General features: G+C 42.6%; 1 protein-coding gene across 1 annotated transcript in view; it reads right to left on the bottom strand.

Annotated features, from left to right (window-relative positions):
* Positions 1-823: 823 nt before the first annotated feature.
* Positions 824-18805, bottom strand: part of znf704 (zinc finger protein 704) — a 48069-nt gene continuing 30087 nt past the window's right edge. The window contains exons 3-9 of the mRNA XM_085791586.1: positions 9977-10080; positions 7665-7942; positions 4299-4399; positions 3589-3883; positions 2600-2734; positions 2375-2466; positions 824-1813 (exon numbers count right to left, since the gene is read on the bottom strand). Coding sequence (XP_085647712.1) covers positions 1699-1813; positions 2375-2466; positions 2600-2734; positions 3589-3883; positions 4299-4399; positions 7665-7942; positions 9977-10080 — 1120 coding nt within the window. The 3' untranslated portion in view covers positions 824-1698. The remainder of the gene's footprint in view (positions 1814-2374; positions 2467-2599; positions 2735-3588; positions 3884-4298; positions 4400-7664; positions 7943-9976; positions 10081-18805) is intronic.

Below are 18805 nucleotides of genomic sequence, written 5' to 3'. Positions count from 1 at the left end.
ACGTTAAACAAAGAAATAATCAAGTGCTAGTTTTTTTTTGCTTTTTTTTTTCACCGTTCTCCAAAAAAGCTTTGGAGTGATAATGGTTCAAAAAAATAAAAAAGGGGGAGTAGCCATACAGTAGCTGCTTTTTTTTGTTTTGTTTTACTTCCTTTTATAACTAATTCAGCAGGAAGTGGAGAGAGCAACATTTTCAACTCTCTGAACGTAACCACAGGCGTTAACAAAAAGGTACCAAGTGCTCTGTTCCACACGTTAGAGTGCAAGTGCCTCACATTTGGTTTTCAGCCCTCCTCCTTTTGGTTAGCGTTTCATCAACATGCACCTCTGCCATGTAAGTAAACACAATGTTATTTAGTTCCCTTTGGGAAGGTGTAAAGGTGGGGCGAGGAATAGGAGGAGGAGGAGGGCACTCTAGTCTCTCTGTCTGTGGACAAATATCTTTTTATGGCCTCGCCTGCTGCTGACTTCATGACTCCAGGAAGGTCTTTAACACACTTTCATAAGCAGTTGGTAGGTAAACAGTCATAGAAAAAACAAAAAAAACATGGACAGTAAACATGGCACCTTAACAAGATCCAAAAACATAAAAGAAGAAATGAAGGAGTTTTTGGTTGCAAAGTTGTCATGAGTAATGAGAAGCTGTTGAGATAGTGCTGTTTACAGTATAACCCCAAGTTTTTAGCTGCTGGTTTTTGCTTTCTTTAGAATCACATCCCTGATAAAGCAAAGAAAACGAATCAACTGGATAAAAAAGTGACATAAAAAACAGTTCCCCATCTTCTGTTATGATTGTGTGGAAATTGTTTTTTGTTTGTGTGTGTGAATGCTGTCGTGGTAAATCACTGGCATGACCCATCTGCTTTCCCTGACTGTAAAATGTACTTTTTTTGCATTGATCATTCACCTTGTGTGTCTCTCTTCCTCCTTTTCTTTCTATCTGTCAACCTGCCTCTCCCGCCTCGGCCGTACATCCCCTCAGGGCTGTCAGGAGAGAAGAACAGGTGAGAGTCCGGGAGAGGCTGTGGTGTCGGTGATAAAAGATCACCTCAAAAAAGTTCAGGAATAAAAGAGATGAACAAGTTGAAGGAAGAACAAAAACTTGAGTTTTACCTCCATGCTTTTTCAAAGCGTTCTCCTACAACTGAAGCAAAGAGGCTCATTCTTCATTCTTTTGGATAAAAAAAGTGAAGTTTTTTTTCTCTTTAGACAAAACACACCAAAAAGGAAAAAAAAAAGTTGTTGCCCTTTTTTTTTCTGGACCACTTCTTTGACTAGACTTTCCATTTAAAAACCAGAGCTTTACAAAACATAGAAAGATGCAACACTGAGAACCCAACATTAAAAAAAAAAAAAAAAACGCAGAAAACTTTAGATCTGTTTTTTCTTTACACTGTTTAGCTGCACTGGGTTTTTTTTCCCCAAAACTGGGAATGACGGGAATCCCGGATGGCAATGGGACAGGTGACCCCGCTTGTCCTTCAGTTGCTTCTGCAGCTGGAATGGTTGGGTGGAGCTGAGGGTGGGCGTCGGGCGGAGCTTGACGAGAAGTTGAGATTTTGAAGTCGAAGAAAACCGAAATGCATGCAAAGGGACGCCCCTCCCCCCCCTCTCTTTATCTGGCTGGAAAAGGCAGCAGTTCCCGTTGGCGTGGCGCCGCACCGTTTGCGTTGGCGTGGAGGGTGGGGTGGTTTCCGCTCAGTCGGTGAATCTCTGACAGGCCTTTTTCCAGCGGCAGGCGGTGCACCACATGTCGCGGTTCTCCATCCCGTACACCTTACGGCACTTCTTCCCCTCGCCGCGCACCTTCCGACTGAGGACAGGAGACAGAGGGAGTGAGATACGCTCGTAACCAATGAACGGATACGAGACTCTGCGCCAGAAACTCACTACACAGATTTTTTTCCTAAATGATGAACTATTCCTTTAAGCATGGGAACCTGTCTTCTGCCTAATTAATGGGAAACAACCATCAATAGAGAACAATGCAGCTTCAATTAGCATCAGCATCACACTGCCTCCTTCAGTTCAGCTCTGATTAAATCCTACGTGATCATTTGTGTCCTGATTAATAGTAATTAATAAGACACAAAACCAACAATACAATCTAAAGCAGCTTGATTCCTTATTGAGGTGGATTAGGCAAATCTGAGGCTGAACTTCTTTTTAATTACGAGTAACTGACCTATTTTATAAGAGTCAATATTTGGTTTTTCATCTTTTAGCACATGAGGAGATTTTCACTTGCTGAGGTCTAATCCAAGCAGAGAATCATATTAGATGCTTTGGCTTTAATTCGAGTACATTTGCTGTAATATGTGAGCTGTGCCTTCAATTAATTTGCTCTTTAATGAAAGCGAGCAAAGGGCAGTACCTGAGGGCGGTGGTGGCTCTGGGAGGGGAGGAGAGGACGGCGATGGTCTGGGAGCGCTGTTCACCAAATCCCTGGCTTTTACTGGGAGACACCTGAGGAGGGGAGGACACAAGCGCAATCATTAAAAATCCACAGGCGCAATTATGTGCGTAATTGATGAGACTGAGAGTAATTGTGTGTGTGTGTGTGTGTGTGTGTGTGTGTGTGTGTGTGTGTGTCCCTCACCGTGCTCCCAGTGAAGGTGACGGGCGGCGACTGCCAGGAGATGCTAAAGCTGGAGCTGTTGGTGGGAGTGAAGCTGGTGGAGGCTGAGCCGGCTGAGTTACTGCTGCTGGACGGGATGGACACTGGAGCTGTGGCCTGAGGGTGAAGGTCAAAGGTCAAAAAAAGGTGTCGTTTTCTGCTTCTAGCTAAAATCTGTAAAACAATGTTCTGGATTTGCCCCCAAAACCCCTTTTAATTCACAAAGCTGTGATTCAACGTCTTGTTCTGCCTTTTCTAATCTGTGTGTCCTTGCTTTATTTTTAAATTGTAGATTTTTTTTTCTTTTAATAAAAGCTGTTTGACATAACAACAAACAACATAACAAATCTCTCTCCCTTGGCTGAAAGGAAACAATGAAGCTCTGTACAACAGTTTCCATGTTTGAGAAAATTCCTTTCATTTTGGCAAACAGCAAATCTTTGACATTCTTCAATTGAACACAGATCGTGTCCCAAACTACTTGAAATGAATTTTACACTAAACAAACTTTTTAGCTTCTTTACAACAGTGCTGAATATATACTGTATATTTTTCAGCAGCAAAGAAGCAGTTTGTACACACATCACTGTCACATTAATGTCAAACTCACTCAATGTCACTGAATTTTAGGTAAAAAATGATCGACTGTGTGTTTACTCCGCCTATAATAACTTGTTCAAACCTGTTGCTTTTGTTGCGTCTCATACCTCCACTGTCAGCTAACAGGAGTCGCTGTGACATCATTTGTTTTTTTGTAAACACTGTGACACATAATCAGGATAAAGAGGCGGAGGAGGGTGTGAGAGACAATATGTGCATTTAGTGTGTAGATAATTGTGCTGTGGTGTGTATATTGATCCAGAGAGCGCATTGATCTTTTACCTTCATGTTCAGTTTGAGCGAGTGTGTTGTACATCGATCTTAATCTGTGTCTGTGGAAGTGTGTGTGTGTGCCATGTGCGCACACTCACCTGGTAGGCGTGATCCGTGTGGATGAGGTAGAGAGCGCTGGGCGCGGAGCGGCTGAGCGGCGTGGTGCCGCCGGCGTGAGGCTCCTTGGTGTCGGCGGGCTGCGGCGGTCTGTGGGAGTCTGACAGCTGGCTGAGAGGAGGGAGAGGGGACGGCGCCGGGGGAGGCGGGGAGAGGACGGAGGGCGACATGGGGGAGAGGCTGCTGAGCCCGTCGGCCACCGAGTCCGTGTTGAGCTTGATCTCCGTGTAGTAGAAGTCCTCCTCGCCGTCGCTGCAGTCCGAGTCGCAGCTACGTCTGGAAACAGAAACAGAGGATGTAGGGAATCAATGCTGTGGTGATGAGCAATCAGTCAACCTGCTGCAGTTGAGTGGACAGTAGATGAGATATGCAGTGTGTGTGTGTGTGTGTGTGTTCTTGTACATACTACGTTGTGAGGACCAGAAAGAGTTTTTAACCAACAGAGTGAGGACATTTTTGGGAAGTGAGGACATTTTGGCCGGTCCTTACTTTTTCGAAGGGCTGTTTGAGGGTTAAGACTTTTGGTTATAATTAGGTTTAAGTTAGGTTAAGAGTAATGGTTAAGGTTAGGTATTTGTTTTGGATGGTTAAGGTTAGGGTAAGGGGCTAGGGAATACATTATGTCAATGAGTGTCCTCACAACGACTGCTGTACAAGAGTGTGTGTGTGTGTATGTGTGTTGGTGTCTTACCCCAGGTGGATGGTGCGGATGTGTCTCTGGATGCCGGCAGCAGTACTCAGCACCTTGCCGCAGTTCTTCCACAGGCACTTGAACATCACCTTCATGGAGTTCTGTGGGAAACACACGACAGACGGCAGCTGCAGTCAGGAAACACAGGAGCTCACGTATGTTTCACATGTTGACGGGGAGAAGTGACCTCGTGAATATGAACATCGTTGTAACCATGGAGCCACTGACATGAAATCATAACCAAGCAAATGTCTCAGCTTGAGGATATAACTTTCTTATCCGTCACCACAATCACTGTGCACAACTCCCTGAGCGGTTCATTAAAACTTAATCTCTCAGAAGGCTTGTGACAGTCACACCTATACATCTGCTCTTTAAATAATTCACTAACAGTAATCCAGTCGTCTGCTCACAGCGTTCATATTGGGTCTTGTTATATTAATTCAATAGTATTGCAGCCTGTTGTTTTTGAGCAACAAAGAACTAAAGAATTGATTTCTGGGAAAGCTGCTGTTTTATCTGAGTGTGAACTACAAAGTTTAACTTTTATTGAACCAGTGCTTAGACTCAGGCACTTGCTGTTTCCGATTCTAACTTTATGATGTGACTAGAGTTAGAACTGGAGTAGCATCATTATCTATCATTGTTTCTTTAATGTTATCAAGCTTTCTTGGGAATAAGACCACATTTACCCGAATCAATTTGCTATAAATCAATTAGTAAATCTGAAGCTAACATCGTTTTTAATAAATAAACCTTGATGTGGATATGTAAAGTGGACGGTGGTAGAGTTACGGTATGTTGATCATGACTGTTGGCCAACTGCCACTACCAAGAACCAAGAACTGATTCAACACCACAGTTGGTGCTCCTTCCTCTTTGCGATAGTTTGAATATGCTAAAAAAAACAGCTTTACTATAACTTCCTTATAGGGAGCTATTCTGGACACACTCAGCTAAGAGCTGAGTGAGGCTTATACCAGTAAATATTTCTGGATGTGAGCAGGCGGTGCTCTTGGATTTTTTATCCGTCTACTGTAATTACACCATGAGAGACTGTACATTGTTTTTCATGGAGTGATAAGCCCTGTGAGCTTTCTCTCTGCCCTCCTGCTTCCCCGCTCTGAGCCATTATAAATGGTCTTACAGGCCCGTCGATCAAACTATTGTTGAGGGGGCTGATTTAATTTTAACAAGATGTTTTTTTTTTCTTTTTTCAAATTATCTTCCTCGTTGCAGTAACGCATGCACAACACCCAACAATCAGCTGTCCCCTGTGCATTGTTTTGTCTTTGGGTAACAAAAAGCACGCTTTTTTGTGTGTCATGTGTGTGTGTGTATTCCTCCCTTTAAAGAAGCATTTCACAGTTAATTAAATGGGGAACGCCACACAGTATTGTCTTGCCAAGAGAGAAGCCAGAGCACAAGGGGACCATGTAGATAATTTCATGTGAAACCTTGGCATCACATATACAGCGTGTGTTTCTGTGAGACAACTACATTGTTAGCAAAGCTTTTACAGAAACTGTTTTGTTACAGCCATGCTCTATTTTCTTTTTCCTGTATTTGCTGTTAATTCTTCAACCATAACCTTCCTTTCTCTTCCTCATTCCTCCATAATGCCCCCCCTCTCCCTCTTCCTGCCCCTTTTTTGTGATAAGTCCCCAATTAATACAGTGCTGTGTGCCAATGTGGAGCTCACCCAAGAGTCTTTATTGATTTTTAGAGGAGCCATGAAGCCGGGCAGGATCTTTATGTTTGCTGTAGCGGGTATTAAAATCATTACTGCGGCTGCGGAGCGGCTGCATGTGAAGGCTGAGAAGTAATTATGAAGGGCAAATGTCTGGGGAGGACACACACACATACAGAGCGAAGGGGGTAGAGGAGAGGGGGAGCACGGGACAGTGCAGGAAACATAGTGAGGAACAAGGAGGGAGAGATGGATGATACTGACAGAGAACAGCAAACTATCACTGATAAGGAGGAAGAGACTAAGAGAGAGAGAGGGAGAGAGAGAGGCAATATATATCTGAAAAAATAATGAGTGACACTGAGCTGTGGATGTGATGAGCTGTCAGCAGTGTGTAGAAATGAGACGAGGCAAAATGATGAGTGAGGAGGCAGGAGAGCATACATATACATGTGCATGTGTGTGTGTGTTGTGCTAATAACATCTGTATAACAAAGACAAAACTACCACAGCTGCAATAGGTTGCGTGTCCCTTCCTGTCCCATTTTCATCTCTTCCTATCATTCGGTCTAAAGCACATCTACAACCTTCAGAGGTTAATACACGGCGCATTGGGGAAGAGAATCAACCTCCTCATGTTCATCTGACAGCATCTCAAAGACAAACTCCTCACCTTCTTCTTATCAAGATCTCTGCTTGTTATCAGGAGAAACGCTGCCGGTCTCTTTTTAACACGTGAATCTCTGACAGCTCCACACCATGGTAAAAGAAATTCTTACAGTCTGGCTGCAAATATTTCTGGGGCACGTAAGGTCACGACAACAGAACAATTTTAATTCCAGAGAAACTGTGAGGATTGGAAGTGGTAACGGGGCAATTTATTTAGAACTTGCAGCTTGTGAGAAAATTGCCTCTAAAAATAACTCTTCAGAGGTTTATTACTTTGGCCTTCCATCCACAATCAGCCGTTATTCCCACTGCATTCTTTATATCTAAAAACAAACCTTTTAAACGCCGTCGAGTTTCAGTGTGAATATTCAGTAAACAACGAAGGAGGCTGCCTGACAGTGATAAAACAACTTTCTGCCCTCTCACCTACTTATTTTAAATGTCAGTAGTGCTTTGCAACCAAGTTGACAGGTGTTGTATTAAAGCCCCTATGAAGAACCTTTAACTGGATATGCAAAAGTCTCTCTTTTCTGCTGATGTCTCTGTTTGACCTCCGACAACAAATGAGGCTGTCGGCGGGAGTATAAGCTATTTCTAAATAGTGTAACTCTTCACCTTCAGGAGGCAGTGGTCGGGTCGGTGCACCAGATGAAACGATTTACGGCACTCAGACCAGAGATGGCATGCGCGAGCCAGATAAGCATCTTTACGACAATACACGCTAAAGCTCATAGGAAATGCAGTCTTATATTCTGGCAAAACACTACCGCTTCTGTCCACAGGGGTCCCCAAAATCAACACAAAATGAAAGTTCCTTGTATGTAGATGCTTTAACAGTGGTCAAATAACTGCGCCATTTTTCTACTGCTGAGAAGAAGATGCAGCTGAGAATCAGTTTCATGAATTAAAACAACAAAATGATCTCTGAGAGCACGAAATCGGCCCAGGTGAGGTTCAGTGGGTGCTATCTGGCTTTCTGTTGCACGTGTCTGTCACTATTCATTCACCTTGCGCTTGCGAGGGATGGGCTCATCGAAGAGCAGGCTGCTGCCGTCCTGGTCGTCCAGGCTGGGGTCTTCGGGCCCCGCGGGTCCGGGGCCGACACCGCCCAGGCTGGGCACTCGGAATGGCTTCAAGCTGTCGGCGGAGAGCGGTGGGGAAGGTGTGGAAGGGTTGGACTGGTCACTGGGGGCAGACCAACTCCAGTAGCCCCCCGAGGAGCTGTTGCTAGATGGCGTGAAGGGTCCCGCTGAGCCGTTGTCCTTCCACGAACCACTTAGACCATCTGAGAAGATGGAGAACAGAGAGACGGAGAGAGAACAGAAAGAAGATTAAAATGATGATGAATTGATGGAAGTTTTTTCCTTTTTTAAATTCAACCTTTATTTAACCAGATAAACTCCCACTGAGGTTAGCAAGCTCTTTTTAAAGGTGCCCTGGCCACGTTTCAGACAGAATACAATACAATACAACATCAGGCACACAAATTACACGAGTGAAGAAGAAAGGTAGAGCCCCTGAGGGAGGCTTCAGTCGTGTTTGCAGATGCTAAAACCACAACAAAACCCTGATTGTTCTCCTGTCTAAGATGAGAGATCAAGACTTTCGATGAAGCTCACACAAAAGAGGCTCACAGCACAACTGTTGAGTGTGAAACTAGAAAATAAAAAGGTTAGTTTCCTGTTCTGTGATCCCGCCGGCAGACTTCCAAGGTCTCGTGTTTTAGATCAAAGAGATGTTTCTTTTGATTATCAGCTATAGAAGTCATTTCACTTTGTGAAGACGGAGGCTGGGGTGGGGTGGGGGGTACACTGGGCAGAGTGTGTGAGTAACAGAAGAGTAGAGAGAAGAGTAGTTCCAGTTTGTTTGGTTAAATGGAGCGTCTTGGTGATGTGGCTTCTCTCTTATCTCCATCAGTTTGACATAAAACAGGAAGTGGCTCACTGACAATGAGAAAATGCAGTGCTGACACATGTTTGGTTTTGTGGTATAGAAAAGCAAATATTATGATTGACAGATATGCTAATACTATGATAGGCACATTTAAAGATACGAAAACATCCTTATATGCAACTTTTATTTAATTCATTTTTAAATGTTATGTCGGGGAAGCACTGTGTGTGATTTTAAAGTGGAACTATGCAAGTCAGGTCCTCTTTCGCTGTTGTGGTCCCTTTTTTTCTCTCTACTGAGCTCCCCCTACAGTTTCGGAGTACATATTTTCATTCTGGTAAAAACACATTCTGTCACATAGAGTATATGTGACCCCCCCCCCCGGCCATGTGCATTTGTTTATAACGAAGCTGGCGAGAAGGCAATCCGTGGAGCGGTGTCTACCGAGGTGGGTAACGTTAACAAGAGATTATGGATTACTGGGTATGTTTGTGTCATGGTGCCATAAAGCAGTCCATGTTTCCATGTTTCTAGCAAGACGAGATCTGGGACACCGGGAAAGAGGCGCTGATCTTGCATGGTTGGTTTTCGGCCAAGAGACGAGAGGTAGAAGCCAGAGAGCCTCCATTTTCCCCGTAACAAGTTATGTAACCATCACAATTACTCTGAAGCTGTTAAAATAAGGTGCAAATCTTGCATAGTTCCTCTTCAATACTCGAGTGTGCACTAAGCTTTATAACCTGCTGTGTGTACTGATGTAAATACACATCGTATGATCTTCAACATGTGTGCTTGGGTGTGACAGCTGTATGACTATGTGAAGATGAAACTGTGCAGCTGGTACTTAAACTCTAGTTTGGGCATGTGTGCATGATGTATGTGATGTACATTTAACATCTGACCGCATGTGAGTGTGTGACTGTGATAACACGTGCGCGGTGGTTGGAGGGTTGGCTGCGCGGCTGCTCGGTTGAACGGACAGCTGGCTGGTTACACAGACGATCTAAGCGGTTGCATGTGATTGCAGTTAGGGGGCACTTTGGATTTCCGCCACCGCGTTGAGTGGCACGGATCCAGACTCATTGTGCCTTTTCTGTGGATTTGCAGAACTCATTGATGAGAGCATCCGAAAGCACAGCAGGTGGCAGTAATTTATCAACCTAAGCTTCCACATGTATTCACAAGATAGCCGCCGAGGGGGAACGAAAAGTCAGTGTAAGGCAGAACATACAAATGACCGGCTCAGGCTGAGCTACTTTTTTGTGTTCACTTTTCAAAGACTTTCTTCTTTTACTAGAGATGGAATTGAGAGAACGATACATCAAAGCCAAAGGTTTATTCAAACCCGCAAAGCACATTTTGTTTGTTTAAAAAAAAAAAAAGTATATTTCTATTTAATCAGCCATTCAACAGTTATAAAACTCACCGCTGACTTTGACAGGTGGACTCCTAACCAGCGGGCTGGTGGACAGACTGGTCAGCACCATGGCCGCCGTCACCTTGTCCATGTCCACTTCCTCCTCCGACCGCCTGTGAAAACACAACAGATAAAGAACGTGAGCATGATGATCTGATGGCATCAATCAGGCACTATGGCTGAAAACACACCGCAAATGATTAGAAATCAAATGTAAAACCAGACTGGACTGCTGTGGCTCTCATCCGTACAACGGCTGCACAGTACCACACTAGCCGATCCATATGACACTGTAATTACAGACGATACACGTATTTGTCTCTTCTAATTGGCGCACGGAAAAACACACTGGAAGACCGGAGTCTTAATCCTCTCAGATGTATTCCTCAGAGAGAGGCAATCCCTGTGATGAAAGGGATGTCAATAGCTTTATTACTGACAGTAAACCTACGGTGCATGCTCACTATTAAGGTAACCAGCAGTGTGTGTGTGTGTGTGTGTGTGTGTGTGTATTATGTCACTGAGTGAACAAGACTTTGATATAGTGTGTGTAGAAGCCAAACGATCAAAGTCGATTCTGTTACAATGATGAAATCTCCTGCTGTCTTGGGAAAAACATGACATCAGCCATCACCAGGTTTCCAAGATGCCAGGATCAAATAGCAGGTTATTCTGCATCTTAATGGGAAATGAACAGTACAAACGACAAACTGTTGAAATAAACAACCTCTCATACTTTTCCAACACCTGTCAAACGACAAATAAATACCCGCTTAGTCGTGAGACAGCAGCTGATGGACACATAGACGAATGAGACACGAGCAGATGAACAGATGAACTGATGTGATGCGTAACATCACAAATAAAACGTTCAGGGGGCGTCGTTTAGCTTATGCAGAGGCTATAGTCCTTGCCTCATTCAATTCCACTGCTGGCCCTTTGCTGGCCCCTCTCTGTCTTCCCATTTCCTGTCTGTCTACAGCTGTCCTATCAGTTAAAGGCCTAAAAGCCCAAAAATGTAAATTTACTAAAAAAAGAAAGAAAGAAAAAAGGTTCAGGTGAACAACATGTCCATTACAAGTTAAAACTGTTGAGTCAGAGGAACTCCCTCTCCTGACACAAAGGAGAGTCATTGTACAGAGTGATGGCAGCTGGCAGGAGTGACTTCCTGTTGTGCTTCACATCACACCACAGTGGAGCTGAAGAAGCCTCTTCCTAAAAAGTGCTCCACTGACCAGCAGGTGGTGGAGCGGATGTGACATGTTTCCATAACTTTCAACATTTTATTTTTTTTTGCAGCATCTGGCGATGTGGGCATAAGAGTTAGCACACAGCCAAGGACCGCAGGACCTGACGCTGCAGCACTTGGCGGCTACAACCACATCTACTGTATCTGTGTTGTCAGGCAGAAATAACAAAACAAAACCCAGTCTATGACAGCATGTCTGGCTCTGGCAGAAAAAAAAAGCACATGCGAAAGGTTAAAAGCAAGGAGGCTTTAATCAAATTAACATTGAACTCCTCAGTCATGTCGCAGTTCACCGTCTGGTCCTCGATCTCACTGTAATGCATGATGCTAAAGTAGGAGACTGAGAAACACACAATGAATTTTACTGCCTCTTTCACCACGACAACCACGCACATCCTGACAGGACACGACCCAAGACATACAGTCGAACTGAAACCATCGGTGGAGAGGCTTAAGAACAACAGTGTGAAACTTGTTCAGTGGCACAAGCCAAGACGTGACTCCCAGTATTTATTTTCAAAATAGCTTTCAGGCACAGATGCTCTCCATCCGACTTGACCCAGCTTAGGCAAATCTAGAAAAAAAATAAAAAAGAATGAAAGTCCCAAATCCCAGATGTGCCAAACTAACACAGATGAATTTAAGACGACATACAGTACTAGACTGAGAGTCGCCAAGTTTCTCTGACTCACTGGGTTGAATATATGTTTAAATTAGAAATCACTGATGAAAAATGCAATAAGACACAGATCTGCATCATTTTATATTTTATGTGTAGATAGAGTATTTGCAAAGACAACTCTTAAATGTTTGCTGTGACTTAAGTTCTATCCATCCTACATAAAGTTGAATCTAACCATGATGTCCATGTGCTGATCCCAAGGCTTTGGTATGGGATTAGATTTAAGAGAACAAAGCACAAGGACACAATGTTAAAGCATTGGCAGCTGAATTATGGTAAGAACAATCTGAGTTATATACAGTATATACACGTTTGTTTGTGTAATAGCAAAAGGATTTTTTTCAGTGCAGATCATTGTTTGTACTGTGATGATGCAAGAGATATAAAACTCTGAGAGGACCTATAACTGGATGTACTCTGACTGTGGTGTGTTTGACTGCTACAAATTGGTTTGTCTGTGGTCTTAACAACACAAACAACCAAGTTGTTGATCAACAGTGTTTTCACTGCCCACATCATCATGGATACCTGCTGCTGTAGCTTCTGTGTAGATCCACACGAAACGCTGGTGTTGTTGTTGTTCGCAGTAAGACTGCGAGCGTCTCGAGACGCAGTCATGACCTTGTGTCTTGGCTGCTTGAGCCCGCTGAGGGCTGAACGCTTCTGTTAGCAACTACAAGTCGAGGAAGCTAAAAGAGGCAGGGGGATTTCCACTGCTCTTTTCCAGATGACAACAGACTTGAGGGATTACTTTTTAAATGAATCAGCTTCATAAAACTGACTCAAAGCACAAGGTTCACCATGGACTAGTTTGATAAGAAAAACAAAATCCCATTGTTCACCCAAGGTTTTTTTTAGTTAATAACAGAGTACAACTTCAACGTCTTTGTAACAGACAAGAAAATAACATTCTACACTATAAAAGCACTCATTTCTGTCAGTGAGTCAACCATTCAGCATGAGACGGTGACTGGCGATAGTTTTGAGAGTTCGCAAGAACACTAACTTTGCACTTTGCAAGAGGAAAAGAGAAAAGAAGAGATGAGGAGAAAGAGAAGGAGAAAAAGAAAGTCTCAGCCTCCATTAGCTGATGTGTAATTTATTACCTTTTCCACTGTTGAATATGATGTCATTACAGCCTTCACATAAATCAAGAAAGGAAGCCGCACACACAACTGCTACTTTTACCCGTAACCCCCCACCCACCCCTTGTCGCTGTAAAACCACTTCTTGGTCACCTTGGGAGGCCATCATGTGACCGTAGATATTATATCCATGGCAACAATGACAGACAATAATTACCTAGTGCTCTGTCTATCTTGAAATATGAAAGAGTAAATCTCAGAAAAACACATTAGGAGGCACAGTAATTAAGACGTGATGTATGAGACGGGGAGAAAGAGAGAGTGAGAAGGGGAATTTCCCAAATTGCATTTGTCATTAGTAGTCTTATCAAACTTCGTTTCCGTCCGAGTGCTTATTATGGCCATAATTAACAAACACTGAGAACATGTATGAGTGTGTATTAGAGAGAGACATGTCTAAAACACATGATGCATGTGACAGAGGAGTGTGTGGTGGGACGGTTAATGGATGGATAAGTGAATTCTGATAAATGAGTTTCATATGTTGGTGTGTGTGTGTGTGTGTGTGTGTGTGTGTGTGTCTGTATATGTGATAGAGTGTGTTCGTTTTAATATTCTTACTTCACTAACCTGCAATAAAGCATCCTCCTGAATCTGACTCCTGAGGCTTCCTAAAAGGAGCACTATCATGGACGTATAGCTTCATCAACAGAAAAGTGGAGAGAAAGTAAAGAGCTTGTTTACTAAATGCAGATTACGTGAAATGGATCCGTGTAATTTTATCTTGCCGCTGGCTATTCATAAATGGAAAATGAGTTTATCTCCAGGGTTCAAACAAACAGATTACTGTAGAAGCTGTTAATGTTGTGAAAGCCCTTAAAACACTGGCAACGTTTGATGAACGAGCTGGAAGAAAAAGTTTATTGTCTCTTCAGGTAGCATCACTACACTGTATGGATTCAAATCATCTATCTTTACACATGTATCACTGAGCACATGATTAAAGACGTCATAAAGGGCCACATACATAGAGAACTTATTATGTTTACTTCCCTCTTAAAAACTTGGACTCGCTTCTTGGCAAAAAAAAAAGACAAATACAAAAGATGTGACAGTTAGATATGCAACTAAAGATTCATTTTGAGTGTTGATTAATCTGCCTAATTTCTTTTTTTTTTTAGATGAATGGACAGAATTGTTTCCATCTGTTACATCATTTGTTTTGTTCTGTTTACAAGACAAAGAAAATACTCACATCTACAAGGTGGAGACAGATCATGTTTGATAAACAAATCAAAGACTTATTTTTCCATTTGGTTCTTTTCAAATCTAAAAAACAACCGATTAAAGTGGCCAATGCTGAATTACTAATTACTCTGAGTGTTGTTAAACTTACATGAGGTTACCAAACTTCCTGAATCACTAAAGGTGTAACCTCTCCCTCCTTCACAGGTGCAACCAAACTAATGAGGTCACAACGACGCCAGTCAAGCTCACGCCCACGTCGTCATTAAACCAGGTCCAATCAGGATCAATTCATTCAAAACACCTGTGTAACTCATGCTTTTAAATTGAATTCACATTGTGGAACAGAAGTAGCTGTATGTGTTTTATATGACTTCCTATCCCTTTTTATTTTTTTTGTCTTTAAATGTTAATGATGGATGTAGAAACTCTTTACAACCAGCAGGCTAATGAAAGCAAAACTTTGCATCATTATGAGCGAGTGCTGGGTGAAGAAGGAAGTTGTTTTAGGCCATTTGTTATTGAACTATTGAGGAGCTACTGGGAAAAAAAAAAGACATAGATGAGTTGGGATTCACCCCACGAGGGTCTAGAGAATAGATACAAATAAAACAACAGCTCCCTCTTCAGGGGTTTGTTGAGCTTTGAGGGGATGTGGCTGTTTGCCAATCTGCCAAAGGCCTGTGTGTGTGTGTACGAGTGTGTGCATGACATGCGCTGAAACTTGTTGTACTTCCCTGGAAAGATGTGGCACCGTGTTATTTTTTTTGGACTCTCAGGTGAAGTGAAGAAAACAAAAGGGCCTGGATGAGGGAAAAAAAGAAAAAGAAAGAAAAATGGAGGCAGCATGAGTGTAAGTGTGTGTGTCTGAGGCCAAGCATCACCAGCGTTGTGGGGGACAGGCAGTGTCCAGTTTCAAGCAAAACACCGGCCATGGCGAGAGCAACAATAACAGGGGTTCATGTTACTGTGGCCATCTTAGTTTGACAGGTAGATAGGAACCAATGAAATGTGGGCCTGACTTTTGTTTCTCAGCACATATTTAGCTTTTCTTTGATGTTCAGCATGAGAACAAAAGGTGACATCAGTTTTTCAATCAACAAATGAAAATCCAACACTGATTTATGCAGTATTGCTATTTTACACTGAACATAGCAGTCGTCACTCCAGCGTCTGTCTGTTTCCTCGCATGCCATATTATTAGACATTGAAAAAAGGAAGTGTCACTGAACTCATTTGCTTTTTCTCCTTGCAATGCCCTGCTGCACAGATCAAATTACCATTCACACATCCTGCCTTTTATCTCTTCTTTTATCATGGTAAGTTACCACAGCTAACATAACTCTCCACTTAAGGCTAATGAGGGACGCTTCTGTCCAGAGTCGGACAAACATTAACCCAGGATACAGTCCTGACATGTTCATATACAACACAGCTTGAAGTTTCACATGTAGCCGCTTTCCAAAATTTGTGATCTTTTCCAACAAACTGGGCCAAGGTCGGTCCTCCCTCGCACAAACAAGCACACAAACCCTTTGTCGTTTCTGTGTCGCCCAAAAAACTATCAATCAGTTCTAATGAAGGCAGCTGAAAGGTGTGGTGGGTTACAGGAATTCCCCTGAAACACAGTCCAGCGCCGCCAAACACACCCCTCACTCCCACACTCGTCCATCCTCTCTCTCCTCTTCCTCCTTTCACCCCGGCTGGACCGACTTCAAACTCTCCGCGCCTCGCTCTCGGCCTTGCTCGCTTTCTCTCCCACGCTTTGCTCTTCTTTGACTTTTCACTGCCACGACTCACTTTGAGTAAAGCAAGTGGAAGAGAATGACAGGAAGGGAGTGTATATGCGTTTATCTGTACTGTATATGTGTTTATCTGTATAAATGTGTGTGTGTGTGTGTGTGTGTAGCCTGTGTCTTTGATGCTGGGCGGTGGAGGGAGGTCTACTCGTTTATTACAGCCACTGGACTATGACGCCTATTTCCTCCTCAATAAGCTCCTATAAATCAGAGAGCTCCTCCTCAACCGCGTGCTTATCTGATCTCTTCCTCTCCCCTGCACACACACACACACACACACACACACACACACAGGACGATCAAAACCACAAAAGGAATCTGCATATGACACGGGGCTAACATGCATGAAGGGCACAGCTTTTGATTGGCAGATGTGTATGAGGGGACACACAGGAATTTTCCTTGGCATACTTGTGTGCATGATTCAAGCTCTAGAGGCGTTCCAGATAACAGTCTATTGTTGGAAAACACACATCCCCAAATAAAACAGCATTTCTATAAAACCTGTGACTTACAAAGGGACACATTAGAGCCTTGTTCAATTTCCTGTGAAGAGCGCGCTGTGGCCGTACGCATGAGGTGCATATGTATGAAGTCTATAGGGCCTACACACCTATGACACGAATCCAGGTTGTATGCGGGGTTTGGACAGGTGCTGCCAACAGCTGCAGGCTGCTGTTTGTCTACTGTGAAGGCGAACACATGGTTCAATTTTTATGAACAGCGGAAGAGTTTTTAGTGTGTTCAAGTGCCGTCAAATCTTGCTTTGGTGTCAAGTCGGTTTTTAATAACAAATCCTTATTCATACGCTGACAATGTAACAACCAAATGACTTTCCATCGAGTGACCTTTCACACAGAAGATGACAACAACTCGGGGAACAATCATGTACTTCCACAAGTCTGCATGTAAATGTTTTCATATGGATATCTATACAGACATTCCTGGTTCCCAGAGGATAAATTATAAAAACTTTGATCCCCTAACCTTTCATCTGACGTGATCATCAAACCAGAATTTCTATTTATATGCAGCTTCTGTTTGTAGATTGTGCCTCGGCTGCATAGTGCTTATGATTCTAATTGGTGCCATTGTTGCTAATTGTCAAATTCTTCTTCTTTGTCTTCCTACCTTAAGAAAGAAGAGACATATTGATCCTTTCAAGGACATTATTCACATTATTTATTTGGCTTTGGAAGTGAAAACCAGTTATTGCATGATGATGTGTAATAATCATAGTTTTTTTCATGTTTCAAGTCACTTCACCACTGGTGTCCACGGTGAAATGAAATATATATAGAAGTAAGGATTGAACTTGTATCAAAATCTCTCTTACCCATATGTACACACGTATACACACATGCACACACACACACACACTTTTTGAACTGCACATCTGTTCTGGAAACCACACACACAATCAAAGGCCCAAGTCATCTCCCTAGCCATAACAACATATGCACTGGCCTGGCAGCCAGCTCCTTGAAATAGGAGCCACGGGCATCTTTCCCTCCACACACACTCAGCCTCGGCTCTTTAGAGTAGCAGTGCCAAACCTACATCTGATTCACTGTCACTCGAGCTTTACGATGAACTATAGCCCAGATCAGAGTTCCCCCTCCGCTGCTGAAAAAGAAAAAACACCTCCTTTCACATCAGGAGACTGTCATTTGAAGTTCATACACTGATGATAGATCGGAAACATTCAAAAAGAAAATGTAGTGGAGGCCCAAGCCTGTAAGAAAATAAAATAACATTATCCCCTGGATGGAGAATCTATTGTACAATAATTAAATAACTGTAAGTAATAGCTGGACCAGCACCAGTATAAGTTTTTGCTTCTAATAAAAACCACATGCTGACTCAGACTTGGATGTTAAGGCTCTGTAACCATGCTGCACTGAAACTGATATTTGCCTCAGTTGAATGTGTTACTTTTTTATTTGTTATAAATGCAACTGTGTTGTAGAAATATTTCTCATTAATCTTACACTGAAAAGTTAAACAGTAACATTGCTATCGAGATCATAAAACAGATGAGAAAAAAATTTAATGAAAAAACTTATCTTGCATTCTGTTTGGTAACTTTGACTTATAGTGGCTATTTTTGTACAATGTTGTGTTTATCAGTTGTCTGTCACTTGTGTGTCTGATAAAAACAGATACACTCCCAGTTCAATCACTCCAGCTGTCTACACCACCAGCTCATGTTACTCACTAAATGTCAGAAGACTCAGGCCAAAAAATACAGATTCACTCTTCAAATCTGTTTTCCTGCAGCTACAGTGATTGTACATAAAACACAGATGACCTTCAGCCCCAAACTGTCAGAGCTGCTGCTGCTGCTCTCATGCTACTCAATCTGTGCAGTACATCACCAATATTTTAACAATCAAACTTAGAAGAAGTTTAGAAAAAGAAACTATAAGAACAGCTGGCTCCTCTGCTTCAAAAGATGTCCGTGTGACAAAGATGCTAGAATTCACTTTTACTGAAGAAAAGGCAATGGAGACATTATTGTGAGTGGCTGCTGACTTTCAAAGCGTTCAAGATCAAAAGCGAGAACAGGACCGTTGCTTTCTATGATTAATGTGAATGAAGCCCAGGGAACACAGACTAATTCAGCAGACATTATGAAATACAAGGCGTTGGTAGATTTGCCTTAATAAACTCAAGAAATTGAACAAAGTCTTTGTTTTTGTTTCTACAGGAAGAGTTTGTAAACATTTTCCCATCCTCCCCCACCTTATTAATTTCTTCTCAAATTCAAAATGTCAT

This window comes from Trachurus japonicus, chromosome 11 (genome assembly GCF_045865225.1).
Source record: "Trachurus japonicus isolate A0001 chromosome 11, Traja_1.0".
Taxonomy (NCBI): domain Eukaryota; kingdom Metazoa; phylum Chordata; class Actinopteri; order Carangiformes; family Carangidae; genus Trachurus; species Trachurus japonicus.
The sequence above is the reverse complement of the archived record's forward strand: the minus strand, read 5'-3'. Positions and strand labels throughout refer to the sequence as shown.